Here is a 15,061-nt window from a genome sequence, read left to right on the forward strand (position 1 = left end):
AGAGCTGGAGAAGGATGTAGAACAAAATTCTAACACACACAAAAAAGACCAGATTTACTGGCCTAAAGGAGACTGGAGAAACCCTGAGAGTATGGCACCCAGACACTCTTTTAGCTCAGTGGTAAAGTCACTTCCAAGGTTCACCGTTCAGCTGGGGATTGGACGGCCCCATAAAACAAAAGGGAATGAGGCAAAGCAGTCCAGGGACAAGGGCTAGACGGCAAAAGGGGACAGGAAAGCTGGTGATAAGGAACCCGAGGCTGATTAAGGACAGTGCTGATGTGTAGTGAGGTTGTTAACCATTGTCATAGCGCAACCTGTATATTAACTGTTTAACGAGAAACTATTTTGCTCTGTAAACCTTCATCTAAAGTGAGAACAGCAGCACAATTGGAAGAGTGTAGTCGATGTCACTGAACTGTGCATGTAGAAATCTTTGAAATGGTGTATCTTTGGCTATGTATATTTTCACCAAAAAAAAAAGAAAAAAAAGGTTGAGAAAGGAGAGGGTTGACATGTCGTGGGGCTGTTAACCAATGTCATAAAACAATATGTGTACTACTGTTTAACGACAAACTATTTGTTCTGTAAACCTTCACCTGAAGTACAATTAAAAAAAAAAACTTATAGTAGTTTTAAGGCCACCCACTCTAAGGTCTAAAAGTACAGACAGTAAGAGCATCATGCTGACCATGAAGTATGGCCTCAGGAAGTAGCCCATGTCACTCCTGTGCAGCCTCAGCCTGGCACTGGGTCACCATAATTAGCCTCTCCAAGAATACCTACCTTGGTTGCCTTTTTCATGAAACGTGCATTGTCTTTTTCAATATCATGCCAGGAACGAATAGGAGTCTTTAATTCATCTCCAACCACCATGCCAGGCCCTTGAGTGGGGGGACCTCCAGTGAACAACATGATCCTGGCTCCTGTGTTTGGAAAAGTGCCCTAAAACCACAAATGGCATCATTTTAGAAGTATACAGCCCCACCCCAAGCATGGTTTCAGTTTCCCTAAATACCTCAAAGATGAGTTTTCTCAGCTGTTCTTAATACTGATAATACCACAAAAGCGATGTTTATCTTCTTCCTGATCGTTTTACTCAGTTTTATTAACTTACTCTCAGCATTTATCATTACCCTAATTCCCTGTTTCTTACAAAAACTTTAGGTATTTTGAAAACATGAAAGGCTTCCTTCAGTGTAGATAATAATAATGAAGTACTTTCTGATAAATTAACTGAGAGTCAACTGACTTAGGTCACAACTGATTTTGAAAAAAGCCAACAAGTACAATTTCTGATAGCAAGTTTCCATGATTTGAGAAGTCCCAGTAAATTCTGAATTACCTCCAACAAGCCAACAGCAATGGACAAAGCAACACCAGTGGATCGCAGAGGTCTTTTCCCCTGAGTTACTGGCCATGGGTCCCTTTGCAACTCCCCAAGAAGATCAGTGAGGTTCATGTCAATCTTGTGAACAGGCTGCAGAAATCTGCACAATTTTGAATGGACATGTCAATACAGCTTAATAAAGTACTCTGATTTTCAACCCTAGGTGATACTTACTGCTCTTCAAGATAATTATTCAGAGTAGACAAAAAATTGTAATTTTTTTCCTTCAAAGTTAATCTCAAACTACAAACACAAAATAGTTCAAAGCAATTTTATTGAGGAATAAAATTAAAAGTCTAGTACTTAGCAATTTATATACATAGCATATAAGACAATCAAACTACAGCAAAGCAAATCAGTTTGATTTTAATCAGCAAGGAATCTGCGGACAAGCCTAACGTGAATTCAACCCATGTGTGGTTCATCTATGAGGACACTCTTCCATCATTCTAAAGATTCAGTTTGTGCTTCTCTTGAGCCTTAGGAGAAGCACTGTCGTTTCTTATCAGAATAGAGGCGCTGTCCCCAGTATGTTCGCCAATGCACTTTATTGTGTTTGCTGGCTTTTAACCCTGCCCAAGGCAGCCCCAGGCCCCCAACAGACGGGGTAAAGTGAGTGTCTAGCCTCAGGTTTCTTGGGGTGCAACCCAAAGAGTTCCAATTTTTCCAGTTTTACTTAAAGATCAACAAGGACAACATATACGTGTCCAAGATGAGGAGAATGACTGAATTCAGTGGTTTCAAACATTTTTGGTCTCGAACAACAGTAGCAGGAAAAATATTCTGAGCAAATCTCCCATATATGTACATGCGTGTGTAAGAATTTAGTTAAAAATTATACATATGTACTGATGTGTTATATACATTATAAACTAGTAGATATTGGTTAGATGTAAGCATTTATTTTCTTCTCTAAAAATAAGAAAATAACTAGCACAACCTGTACAAGGAAAGGTCACGGAAGCCGCATAGACACATCCAAACTCCCCGTGGGACTGAATTGCGGGGCGGAGGGCTGTGGGGACCATGGTCTCGGGGAACATCTAGCTCAATTGGCATGACACAGCTTATAAAGACAAAGCTCTACATTCTACCTTGGTGAGTAGTGTCTGGGGTCTTAAAAGCCTGTGAGCAGCCATCTAAGATACTCCACTGGTCTCATCCCTTCAGGAGCAAGGGAGAACGAAGAGAACAGGATACAAGGAAAGGATTAGTCTGAAGGACTAACTGTCCACAGCTACCAAGGCCTCCACCGGACTGAGTCCAGTACAGCTAGATGGTGCCCGGCTACCACCACTGACTGCTCTGACCAGGATCACAACAGACGGTTCTGGGTGGAGAAGGACATAGAACATAATTCTAACTCACAAAAAAAAAAAGACCAGATATACTGGACTAAAGGAGACTGGAGAAACCCCGAGAGTATGGCTCCCAGACACCCTTTTAGCTCAGTGGTGAAGTTATCTCTGAGGTTCACCGTTCAGCCTGGGAGTGGACAGCCCGGTAAAACCAAATGAGACTAACGAGGTACAGGAGTCCAGTGACAAGGGCCAGAAGGCAGAAGGGGACAAGGAAGCTGGTGATAGGGAACATAAGGTTGAGTAAGGATATTGTTAATGTGTTGTGAGATTGTTAACCATTTTCATAGGGCAACATTTGTAGTAACTGTTAAATGAGAAACTATTTTGTTCTGTAAGCCTTCATCTTAAGTGAGAATAACAGCACAATTGGAAGAGCGTAGTCAAATGTCACTGAACTGTGTATGTAGAAATTTTTGAAATAGTGTATATTTGGCTATGTGTATTTTCACCAAAAAAAAAAAAAAAAATTGAGAAGTTAGAGGGTTAATATGTTGTGAGGGTGTTATCCAATGTCATAAAACAACATGTGTACTACTGTTTCATGAGAAACTATTTGTTCTGTAAGCCTTCACCTGAACTACAATAAAATATAAAAAAAATAAAAATAATATAATAAAATTTCTGATGTTCTTCTTCCCTCACTCCAATGGACTCTCTTGCATGCCCCATATAGTAGGTATAATACAACATGTCAGACCTCACCTGCTGGAAACAAAAGGGTGTTCCTGTGGTTGAGCAGGTCTTGCTTGCTGCGTGGGCATGGCTGGCTTGGTAAGGCCCAGCATATCCTAGAAAACCAAAAAGACTCATTTCCCATAACATTAAAAGTAAAAGCAAGTGACTAATTTTTAAGAAATGTCCATATTACTGTTTGTGTTCAAGCAAGACACAAACCTGAATTTGCTTTGCAGTTAAATCCTTGGTTCCTCGAAAGACATAACTTTTGGAGATTCCTTCGTAGCTTAGTTCGTGAACCTGCACCATCCTCCCAAACGTGATCAGGCCCACCAGAGCGTCTGGAGGGAGGAGACTCAGGGACATCTGTAGGGACTCTTTGAGGGCTTGAAGGTCATCCTCCTCCAGGCATGTGTCAACCACATAGAGGAAGATCAGAGGGGACTGAGCACCTCGCTTCATGCAAAGAAAAACAGCATAACAATCAGTACCCAAATAGATACAACCGGCTCTTTTTAAAACAAATCAGGTATGAAAATGGCAAGTTTTCATCTGTCTTTATGAGAGTAAAGCCTCCAAGAAGGGGATAAGGACATCTACACAAATCTCTAACTTCTACTTACCTTATTAAATAACTTAAAAAACAAACAAACAAAAACCAAACCTACTGCAGTCAAGTCGATTCCAACTCATAGTGGCCCTACAGAAACTGCCGCATGGGGTTTCCATGGAGCGGCTGGTGGATTCGAACTGCCAACCTTTTGGTTAGCAGCTCAGCTCTTAACCACTGTGCCACCCGGGCTCAGGTTCTATCAAAACAAACTAAACATACAAGCTATAGGTCTGTATCTAACAATTTACTCAACATTTCTGAATACCTACTATGTGCCAGACACTGTTCCAGGTCCTTGGATGCATCAGTGAACGGAAGGAACAGAGATCCCTGCCTGCCTCAAGGAGCTAACTTTCTGGATTGGGGAGAGAATTGACAGACAATAAACATAACAAATAAGTTATATAATATCTTAGAAGGTGCAAGTGCCATTAAAAAAAAGAAAAAGGACAACAGAGTAAGGGGGATTACAAACACCAGTAGTGGAGGCAGGGGCAGGTTCCAGATATTAGAGAGGTCCAGGCAGCCTCATCGAGAAAGTATCACTTGAGCGAAAAACTGAAGGAGAAGAGGGAAGGACCCACAGAGATACACGGGGGAAGAGAGTGCCATCCTGAGGAAAAAGACAGAGCAAAGGTCCTAAGCCAAGGAGGCCCATTCGGCCAAGCGCAGGCACTACCGGAAGTTGAGGTCACAGTGTTACCACAGGGTTGGCTCACACGGGGCTCGAAGACTCTTTTACTCTCAGTGACAGGGGAGCCACTGAGGGTTTCTGAACAGAGAAGTAACGTGGTATGTATCTTTAGAAAATCATGGTGGTTGCTGGGTTAAGAATAAAATATAAGGAAGGGGGCAAGTGGAAAACCAGGAAGACTAGTTAGGGGACTGCCAAAGAAATACGATGACAGACAGTGCTTGACCCAAGAGAGCAGCGGTGGAGAGGGAGGCAGAAAAGGGAGAGAGAGCGATAGAGGTGGTTAGAATCTGGATAAATTCTGAATACAGAGCCAATGCGATTTCCTAATGGATTAGATACGGGATGTGAGAGGAAGAGAGAGATTAAAGATGAGTCTAAGGTTTTTAAGCCGAACAACTAGGAGAGCGAAGTACCAGCAGCTGAGATGCAGCAGGCTGTGTGGGGACAGGTTTTTAATTTAATCAGTTTCGCCTTTTTTTTGTAGCCTTTATCCAGACTCAAAAACAATGCCAATAAGTGCACATGCACCATAACTTAATGTTTAGGACCCTGATGCCCTCACAGATTTCTATCCCCCTTCCCTTGTCGTTCAGTTGTTGTTGTCGGGTGCCGCTGAGTCAGTTCCGACTCATAACGACTCTATGTACAACAGAAGGGAACACTGCCCGGTCCTGTGCCATCCTCACAATTGTTGCTATGCTTGCGCCCATTGTTGCAGCCACTGTGTCAATCTATCTCATTAAGAACATGGAAGACAAAGGATTAAGGAAAACTCAGTATTTTATTTAACATTGTTCATTAAATTCACAGGCACAGAAGTTACCTGTATCACGTACTCAATCGTAGAAAAGTGAGGCATCAATTCAGCAGGTTGATTCACCTCAGTTATGCCTGTATAAGCTGGAGGAAACTGAAGAGAAGACATATACAAAACAATGCTTTATTAGGGCTGAATAAAATACTGTTTTATTTTCCATTTATAAACATATTTAATGACCATGTATTAATACTAGAAGCACAAAAAGTTACTGAGACACAAAAATCATCATTTAATACATGTTTAATGTAGAAAAATTGGCAAATATAGGAAAATAATGGGGGGGAACACAACAGAACCCCATAATCGCATCATCTAGAGGCAATGACTGTCAATATTTCCTTCCAGAATTTTCCTACTTAGGCACAGTTGAGATCATGCTGTACTTAGAAATTTGCAACCTGCTTTTTGCACTTAACATAATGGCATAGGATTTTCTACTGTTTCAAAAACTCTCCAAAAACATTTTAAATCCATAGCTTGTGGGCTGGTTTTAATCCTGATAATCTATAGCTTGATATTAAAAAAAAAAAAAAAAAATTAGGTTTATCTTTCCCAAGGTTTAGGAGGCGATCACTCCAGCCAATGACAGAGCACAGAGTGACCAAACAGAAGTGCTGCTGAAGGGCTGACAGGCAGCCTCAAGTGGCCACTGGCCAGGAGGGAGGGATACTACCAGGGCATCAGGAGTCCCAGCAGGAACCAACAAAAGAGCTCTAGCCCCATCCTGACCATGGCTACTGACAGGCTGCAGCTCCTAGCAGAATGGAGCTTTATCTAGGACTACAAAAACGTGTGAGAGAAACACAGATACAGCCAGACACACTGGCTCCTTCCTAGTAACCTGAAGAGGCCTTGTTCGCTCACCCAGGGGTCGGAGGGGGCTGAGATCACCCTGATCCCTCAAGGGCTCATCTCTCATCTTCTAGCTCTACAACTCACTTAGGTTCCTTTTCCCGTGGACCCGCTGGGAGGGTTACAAAAGATGACTTCAGCCAAAGGCACATAGATTTCTAGACCACACCTACCAACTGGCAGGTGGTCACTATAGATATGCCTTACCCAATCTTTAAAAAGTAATCATAGAAGATCAAATACTTACCTGGCTCTTACTATGTGACAAGCACTGTTCTAAGGGCTTTACGTTCATTTCCTTAGTTTAATTCTCACAACAGTACTATGAGGTAGGTAGTGCTATTATCCTAATTTTAAAGACAAGGATACTGAGAAACAGGAGGTTCAGCGACTTGCCCAAAGTTACACAGGTGGGTCTGAGAGTGAAAGTGAGGCAGCCTGGCTCCAGAGTCCTTGCTTTTAACCAACACTCTACCCTGTCTTAGAATTCTGACAATGAATTACATTAAAGACAGCCATCAGTTCTAAATGTAATAGGGTGTAGAGATGTTTTTTACATATACTTCTGAATCTCTTGTGGAGATAAATCTTGAATAGAATCTCCTTATAGCTTCCAAACTTGTAGTTAGTCATCAACTACACATTGTTTTCTTCATCATTGGACTGATTACATGCTGTATCTGAGATGACACTGTTAATTCTAATTATGATCAAATATGAGCACAAATAAATGAATGTTATCAACAGCTTAAGATCTATCGGAAAACAGAATTCTGTTGGACACAATTTTTTTTCCTAACAGCTTTACTGAAGTATAATTTACACACTATAAAATCCACTCATTTTAAGAGTACAATGCAATGATTTTTAATAAATTTTCAGTTATGCAAAAATCACAACAACCTAATTTTAGAACATTTCCATTACTGGCGTAACTAATTTTAAAGGGAAGTCTCTCTTGTCATTTCCGAGCTACTTCTGGTTTAGCAGTTTTAAAATCTGAAAATCAAAAGGGACTCAACACTGATACTTGGGCCCTAAAAGTTAGAAAGATCAGGAAATTAAAATTCAGTAAACTACATTATATAATTAGAACACACTGAAGTGAAATATGAACAACAGATCTGTTTTCTTAGGGTAATAGATTCACTACCTACAGAGAATTTAAAAGAAAATGAAATTTTATGTCTCCTCTATAGCAAATAATAAGCACTCCAATAATGAAACAGAGCCACCATACAACAGAAAAATCACAAATGTCAAGGTTTAATATTATGCTTAACAAAAGCTACCACCTTGAGTACAGCAGAAATTGCTTACTGCCAGGATAGACAAATTCAATCTCACTTAATTTTTTCAGAATAGTACACACGACTAAAATGAAACAAGTAAAATTATTTTTTAAAATAATTCACATACCTGATTTCTTTGGAAACAGAAATTGCAGGCCCAAAGCTTTGCTCGATAATCAACCTGACTGTGAAAAAGATAAATATTATAGGTAAGTACCATTCCAATTTTTGGGGTAGAAAGCATTCAAATGTGAATTTCAAGTTGAGTAAATCACACAGAGGAGAGTTTCTATGTGTGTGTACATGAACGGATAAGCGTGTGCAAAACGTTCGCTGCTCTTAGTGCTCTGGCTATGTAGTACACTGAAAGTTTCCTTCAAACAGCTGGTATTACTAAACAGAATTAGTAAATCCTTTTTCCTCTTTCCTAATTTTTTTAATTTCATGATTTATATAAATTATAGATTTCTTTTTGAACTGTTAACATAGTCTTTGTGTTTTTTCTAACATTAAAAAAATTGTATTTATTTTCTTGTTGTTGAGAATATACACAGCAAAATATACATCAATTCAAGTTTCTACACGTACAATTCAGTGACACTGATTACATTCTTTGAGTTGTGTGACCATTCTCACCCTCCTTTTCTGAGTTGTTCCTCCCCCAAAATATAAACTCACGTTCCTAGCTAACCTTTCAAGTTGCTATTGTCAATTTGATCGCATATAGGTAGATCTTAAAAGAGTATGGTGCTCAAGGCAGACATTTTTTACTAGTTAAGTTAAACTATTGTTTGGTTTTAAGAAGACTTCAGGGGATATTTTTGTTTTAAGGTTTAAAGATTATCTCAGGGCAATAGTTTCAGGGGTTCATCTAACCTCCATGGCTCCAGAAAGTCTGGAGTCCATGAGAATTTGAAATTCTGTTCTGCATTTTCTTCCTTTTGATCAGGATTCTTCTACAGACTCGTTGATCAAAATGTTGGAAATGGTAGCAAGGCACCATCCAGTTCTCCTGGTCTCATAGCAAAGGAGGCAGTTATTCATGGAGGCAATTAGCCACATATTCCGTTTCCTCCTATTTCTAACTATCCTTCTTCCTCTGTTGCTCCAGAAAGTCTGGAGTCCATGAGAATTTGAAATTCTGTTCTGCATTTTCTTCCTTTTGATCAGGATTCTTCTACAGACTCGTTGATCAAAATGTTGGAAATGGTAGCAAGGCACCATCCAGTTCTCCTGGTCTCATAGCAAAGGAGGCAGTTATTCATGGAGGCAATTAGCCACATATTCCGTTTCCTCCTATTTCTACCTATCCTTCTTCCTCTGTTGCTCCAGGCAAACAAGAGACCAATTGCTGTGCCTTGAACGGCAGCCTGGAAGCTTTTAAGACCCAAGGAACTCCGCAGGGAAGTAGGAGGTAGAACAGAAGCACTAAATGTGGTATTAGGCCAGTTAACTGGGATGTCCCATGAAACAAGGACCCAAAACCTCCAAAGCAAAGAACTAAATCCCATGATGTGTTTGGCTGCACATAAGCAGCCTCAGCAGCTACTATTTTTTTGGTCATTGTTGTTAATATGTCCATCATACAACTTATGCCAATTCAACTTTTTACAGGTGTACAACTTATTGACAGCACTTTTTTCTAACATTTTTATTGTTCAGGTTTGTGAAGCTACTTAATTTCAATACTAAAAGCAGCACATTTCACACACAGGAAAACTTTCTAGACATTAACCTCATATAGTCCACCTGAAGAAAGTGGGGGCTGACACACTTCCTAGAACTGGTTCAAGACAATGCTTCAGTTGCTTTATTTCCTTTTCTACATTTAGAAAATTAACAATCAATGGGCATCACTTTAAAAACAAAGCAGCATCAGTTTGTAGATGGGCACATTAAGTTAAAGCAAGGAGAATGAAGCAAAAAATACTTCCTCACATGAAAAGTTTATTTTTTAAAGAACATTTATGACACACTCTACCTGTTTAAAATTCTTTCAAATAATCCTATATCCAAGAGAAATACCATAGGTCTCAGGTGCAGAAAAATCACAACATTTAACAATAAAATCACTAGAGTTAAAATCATTACAGTTAATGTCTATCACTTCTTCCCGTCATACAACATCACCATACCAGGTAAGTAATAGAAAAACTCGTCTAAAGCTTTTGGGTTTAGGGGGAAAAATGCTTTAAAAGGTGCCAGTAAAACCTAACAGGTATGGACTAAGCCAACAGCAAACTGACAATCAGCAAATAAAGTGAACTGGGAATCCTTTCCCTCTACCTCCACCTTATTCCCCTAAGATTCTAATTTTATCTGGAATGTTGGGACAGGGAGATGTCTACAAGCATCCATCACCTAAGAATCTCACTGAAAACTGACGACCTGCCCAACTGACTGATTTTTATGAGGATCACATAAATGGGATAATTTATTGTATTCATCATTTTCACAAGTTTTTAAAGGAATTCCTACCATAGTGGATTGAGAATGGCTTTGCAAGTTGGCCTGCTGCAAAGCACAGGTTCATACTGCACAGGAGGCAGGTCCGGACGTTCTTTTAAAGGAGTAAAGAGACAAGCCAGGGGGACAACCATTCTCGTAGCCTCAAGACGACTAGAAGGCCACACGTTCCAACTAAAACGCACACCATCCTGTTCTTCATTCTTCTGAATAAACTCTAGATACGTTGCCATAGTCTAAAAAGGAAATGAAGATAAAACTTTAATAGTATATGAAATTCTCAACTAAAGAAAATAATCAGTCTTAGTTATCTAGTGCTGCTATGACAAATATAAGTAGGTGGCTTTAACAAACAGAAATTTATGCTCTCACAGTTTAGGAGGCTAGAATTCAGGATGTTGGCTCTAGAGCAAGACTTTTTCTCTCTGTGGGCTTTGGGGGAAGGTCCTTATGTCTTTTCAGCTTCTGCTCCTTGGCTCCTTGGTGATCTTCATGTGGACTGGCATCTGTCTTCCCCCATTTGTGCTTGCTTGCTTGCTTAACTTGCTCTTTTATATCTCTAGAGACTGACTTAAAACACATCCTAGACTAATACTACCACACTAACATAACAAAGAAATCACATTCCCAAATGGGATTAAAACCAGGGATCCCTGTGGTTATAATCCCATTTAAAAACCTGGGTAATTTATAGACTCGAAGGAAAAACAGCCAGGCCTCAGGCAGGATAGGAATCAACGCAGTCCCAGGAATGTAAACCAAAAAAACGAAACCCACTGCTGTCGAGTCGATTCTGACTCATAGCGACCCTAAAGGACAGAGTAGAACTGCCCCATAGTTTTCACGGAGCGCCTTGATGGATCTGAACTGCCGACCTTTTGGTTAGCAGCCACGGCACTTAACCACTATGCCACCAGGTTTCCATAATCCCATTTGGGAATGGGTTTTACAACATGCATTTTTGTGGGAAACAATTCAATCCATAACAGTAATCTAACACGGTGCTTCCTAACCACTTGCTCTGAAAAGCCTGTCACTGCAGGATGAGAATATCAAAGCCTTCTCCCTTCCCAGAAGCCAATTCACCTCGGTTAACTTTGACTACTGTTCCTTTCTCAGCCCTTCTTTCTAGCACTTACAAAAATTTTTTAAAAAGCAAAAGGTTTGCAATCATTTGACCATCTCTAAGCTGCATGTAATTGAATAATATGAATATAAACCTCCTTTCAAGGGGCAGTGGTGGTTCACTGAGAGAATTCTCGCCTTCCATGCGGGAGATCTGGGTTGGATTCCTGCCCAATGCACCTCACACAAAGCCACCACCTGTCTGTCAGTGAAGGCTTGTGTGCTATGATGCTTAATTGGTTTCAGCGGAGCTTCCAGACTAAGACTGACTAAGAAGAAAGTCCTGGAGGTTTATTTCTGAAAATCAACTAATGAAAACCCTATGGATCACCAACGGTCTGATCTGCAACCAATCAAAGGGATGGCACAGGATAAGCAGTGCTTTGTTCCATTGTGCATGGGGTCTCCATGAGTCAGGGGCTGATTCAAGAGCAGCTAACAACAAACCTCCTCTCAGATCAAACATCATCCAGCCACTAAGCCCATTTCAGCCCCTTGTCCAAGGTCAAGCCTAAACCCTGTTTCCTTGTCCAGTTACCTTCCTCCCTGATCCCCTTCCCTCCTTGCTCTATTAAAACTGAAACAATGTATTAAATTTTACATTCCATATTATCTTATGTTTTTGTGCCCTTTCTCCCCCCCTTGCTTACTGTGGAGAAAAGAATCGGGTATTGATCTCTGAATCCAGTTCATAATGGGAGCAGCCACCAGTTTTGAGTCAAAGTCTGTCTAGGTGGAACCAGCAAAATCACAAAGGAAAGTTTGCTACTATGATGAGTCTCACCACGACCTGCTTCCTTGCCATAGTTGCTTCTGCTCATGCTTTGAAAGACTCCAGTCAGTAAAACAGCCCTTCACTAAGCTTCTCAAACCTGGATAAACCCAACTTCACTGAGTGCGTTACACATCCTGTAGTCCCCGGGTGGTGCAAACGGTTAATGCACTTGCTTGCTAGAGGTCTGAGTCCATCCAGAGGTACCTCAGATAAAAGGCTTGGCAATCTACTTTCAGAAAATCAGCCACTGAAAACCCTATGCAGCACAGTTCTACTCTGACACACATGGGGTTGCCATGAGTCAAAATCGACTCAACAGCAAATGGTACTGGTAGTACTGTAAATAATTTGGACTAAAGCAATAATATTACTAGAAGAGCAAATGAATGAATTACTCCATTACACACAACCCAGACCACAGAAATTCCAAATGTTTGCTCCAACCGAAACTCTCTAGCAATTGTATGTTATTTCTGGCAACCACGGAAAACTCAAGTACTGCACACATATGGCAAAGAGATAACTGAAGTGGGAATGAAAGCAAGTTCTAATGAAAGCACAAGTCTCAGCAAGTACCTCAGAAGCCTTCATTAAATGACTGTTTTCCCTTCTCCAAAACACAGTCTCCTTTATTAGAAAGTACTGGCTCTATCCAATGTCCCCAAGTATCCACATATTAAAACTTGCTCTCTCTGTCCCCTACTTTCTTTGCCCTATCCCTTCTAGAACATGCGTTCTTAACCCTGGGCACATAACCCACAGAGGACTTTGGAAGTCAATGAACCCTTTGAAATTATACGCAAAATTTGTGTGTATGAGCGAATGCCCACTTCTCTGGGGAGATGGGTCCATGGTTTCTATCAAATTCTCAAAAGTGGAAGAGTAAAATTATTAATAGCTCAATAAATGAATTAGTGAATAAGTGAACGAAAGGCCTAGGAAGATCCTGTGAGTGGTATCCGCCAAAAAAATCTGAAATCACCCTTATATTACCAAGGTATGACTTTTCAGGACACAGTGGCCATCTGTAGCCAAGTTTAAGTAAGGTTTAACCCTTGAAGGAGGTCCAAAGGCCTGGGTTCTAGACCCAGACCTGTCACGAAGCAGAAGTCTTATCACCTGAATCCCAGACTCCTCAACTGTAAAATAGGGGTTGGATCCTTTCGGCTGGGCGCACCCCGCGATTCTGAGAGAGGGGGAGACAGAAACCGGTGCTTGGACCGCCCGGCCTGGCGGGGGATTTCTCACTCAGCCGACTTCTGGGTCACCCTCTCCTTCCAGTTCTCCTGCCCCCCCGGGGAAGATGCCTCACCCCAAACCAGAGCTGCCCACCAAGTCCCCTGCAGAGGCTCATGCTCACGCTGGCGGCCCCCCATCCCCATCACCTGCGTGTTCCAGCGCTCAGCAGGCAGGACCGGCTCACCTGGCCGAAGCAGGGCGCACCAACAGCTGGAAGAGTCCTGCTTCGGCTCCCACCGCCAAGTCCAGCTCAGCTCTCAGCCGATTGGTCAGCACACCTGTACGTCACTCCACGGCACCGTCCAATAGCCAATCAAAGAGCGCCAATCCGGCGGCGAGCGGAAGCAAGACACTCAGTGAAGCCGCGCCGCCATTTTGGAAAAGGTAGTCGTGTGTATAGCTTCAAAACCGCAGTTCCTCAGAGAACCTGTCCCCACGTTTGCCCCTAAACTTTTCCGTTTCAGGAAACCCTAGAGCCCACCAGACCATTCTCTGGGAGCAGCCAGCACGTCTCAGGGCTTCACTTGGTTCCAATATGACGTAAATCCGCCTCAGTAGGAAGTCCTTCTCATCGTCTTAGTTACCGGGAAGCGAGAACGCTGACGTGTAGGTCCGGAAGAGAGGGCGGTGCCCAAGGGTGGAAACCAGCTGGCCGGAATAAGGCGTAAGTCAGCGGAAGGCGCGGGGCGGAGGCGGCGGGCCTGAGGTCGTGGGCGTGGGGACAGGCGCTCACATGCATGTCTGGGATGGTTACTGCGTGCACGTAATATTCAGTGTAATTACAGCGTGCGTATTTATGCTTCATCCCGTTACACAGTTTCCTCTTAGAGACTCTGGCACTATTGAGAACTGTCATATTCAAGCATTTTAAGACACTTTAAGCTTATGACTACAAAACAACTTTCTACAGCCAGTACAGACGTTTCATATCTCTTACAAGTGGCAAAAATGAACGAGTTCATTAATCTGACCCAAAGATAAGAGTTCCTCAATAGCATATAAAGATAAGCAACACTATATATTAGAACATAACTAAGCATCCAAGAATTGTCCATTAATTCGCTCAATTTAATATTAGTACAAAGTTTTAAATTTGGTGGCACAATGTTTAAGAGCTAGACTGCTAACCAAAGGTTGACAGTTCGAATGCACCAGCCGCTCCCTTGGAAACCCTATGGGGGAGTTCTACTCTGTCCCATAGGGTCGCTATGAGTCGGAATCCACAGTAATGGGTTTTTAAAGAACACAAAGATTAGTTTGTTGATGCGCTATGAAATAATTACTGTAAATATAGTTTGTCAGAATAATGGTTGAGTTTTGTTGAAAAAGTTTACATTTCTCATGATCTTCAATATATGAATGATGTTAGCCTATTTGATAAATAAATTTTTGTGAGTTTAGGAAGTTCAAATTAATCTCTACTGTTGAAGCAAAAATCATATTAAGCCAATAATAGAAATCGATTAATGTTTATTGAATATACAATTTGCAACTCGGGGTAACATTTCAACTAGCATGTCAGAAATGTTCCGAAGATAAAAACTTTCCAAAGTCTTATACCAAGTTTTATTGCCATTGCCATGGAAAAAGGGGTGGGAACAGAACTGATAAATTTGTGATCAGGAAGAATTTTCATACAGCATTGTCTTTTTTTTTTTTTTTATATTTTATTGTACTTCAGGTGAAGGCTTACAGAACAAATAGTTTCTCATGAAACAGTAGTACACATGTTGTTTTATGACATTGGTTAACAACC

At 41.2% G+C, this 15,061-nt stretch overlaps 2 protein-coding genes across 3 annotated transcripts in view; one reads left to right on the forward strand and one right to left on the reverse strand.

The window, feature by feature from the left end:
* SEC23B (SEC23 homolog B, COPII coat complex component) overlaps positions 1-13,635 on the reverse strand; it is a 42,465-nt gene extending 28,830 nt beyond the window's left edge. Inside the window, exons 1-8 of one of the 2 annotated variants that reach the window (XM_023731407.1) lie at positions 13,490-13,635; positions 10,179-10,402; positions 7,828-7,885; positions 5,560-5,646; positions 3,646-3,882; positions 3,454-3,539; positions 1,346-1,490; positions 787-945 (exon numbers count right to left, since the gene is read on the reverse strand). In XM_023731407.1, the coding sequence (XP_023587175.1) occupies positions 787-945; positions 1,346-1,490; positions 3,454-3,539; positions 3,646-3,882; positions 5,560-5,646; positions 7,828-7,885; positions 10,179-10,399 (993 nt within the window). In that variant the 5' untranslated portion in view covers positions 10,400-10,402; positions 13,490-13,635. Of the gene's footprint in view, positions 1-786; positions 946-1,345; positions 1,491-3,453; positions 3,540-3,645; positions 3,883-5,559; positions 5,647-7,827; positions 7,886-10,178; positions 10,403-13,451 lie in introns of both variants that reach the window. The other variant, XM_004376432.3, reaches the window with a different exon arrangement.
* Positions 13,636-13,913: 278 nt separating this feature from the next.
* RBBP9 (RB binding protein 9, serine hydrolase) overlaps positions 13,914-15,061 on the forward strand; it is an 11,081-nt gene continuing 9,933 nt past the window's right edge. Inside the window, exon 1 of the mRNA XM_004376434.2 lies at positions 13,914-13,969. The gene's annotated coding sequence lies outside the window, so the exon portion shown is untranslated. The remainder of the gene's footprint in view (positions 13,970-15,061) is intronic.

Source organism: Trichechus manatus, unplaced genomic scaffold (genome assembly GCF_000243295.1).
Source record: "Trichechus manatus latirostris isolate Lorelei unplaced genomic scaffold, TriManLat1.0 scaffold00042, whole genome shotgun sequence".
NCBI lineage: Eukaryota > Metazoa > Chordata > Mammalia > Sirenia > Trichechidae > Trichechus > Trichechus manatus.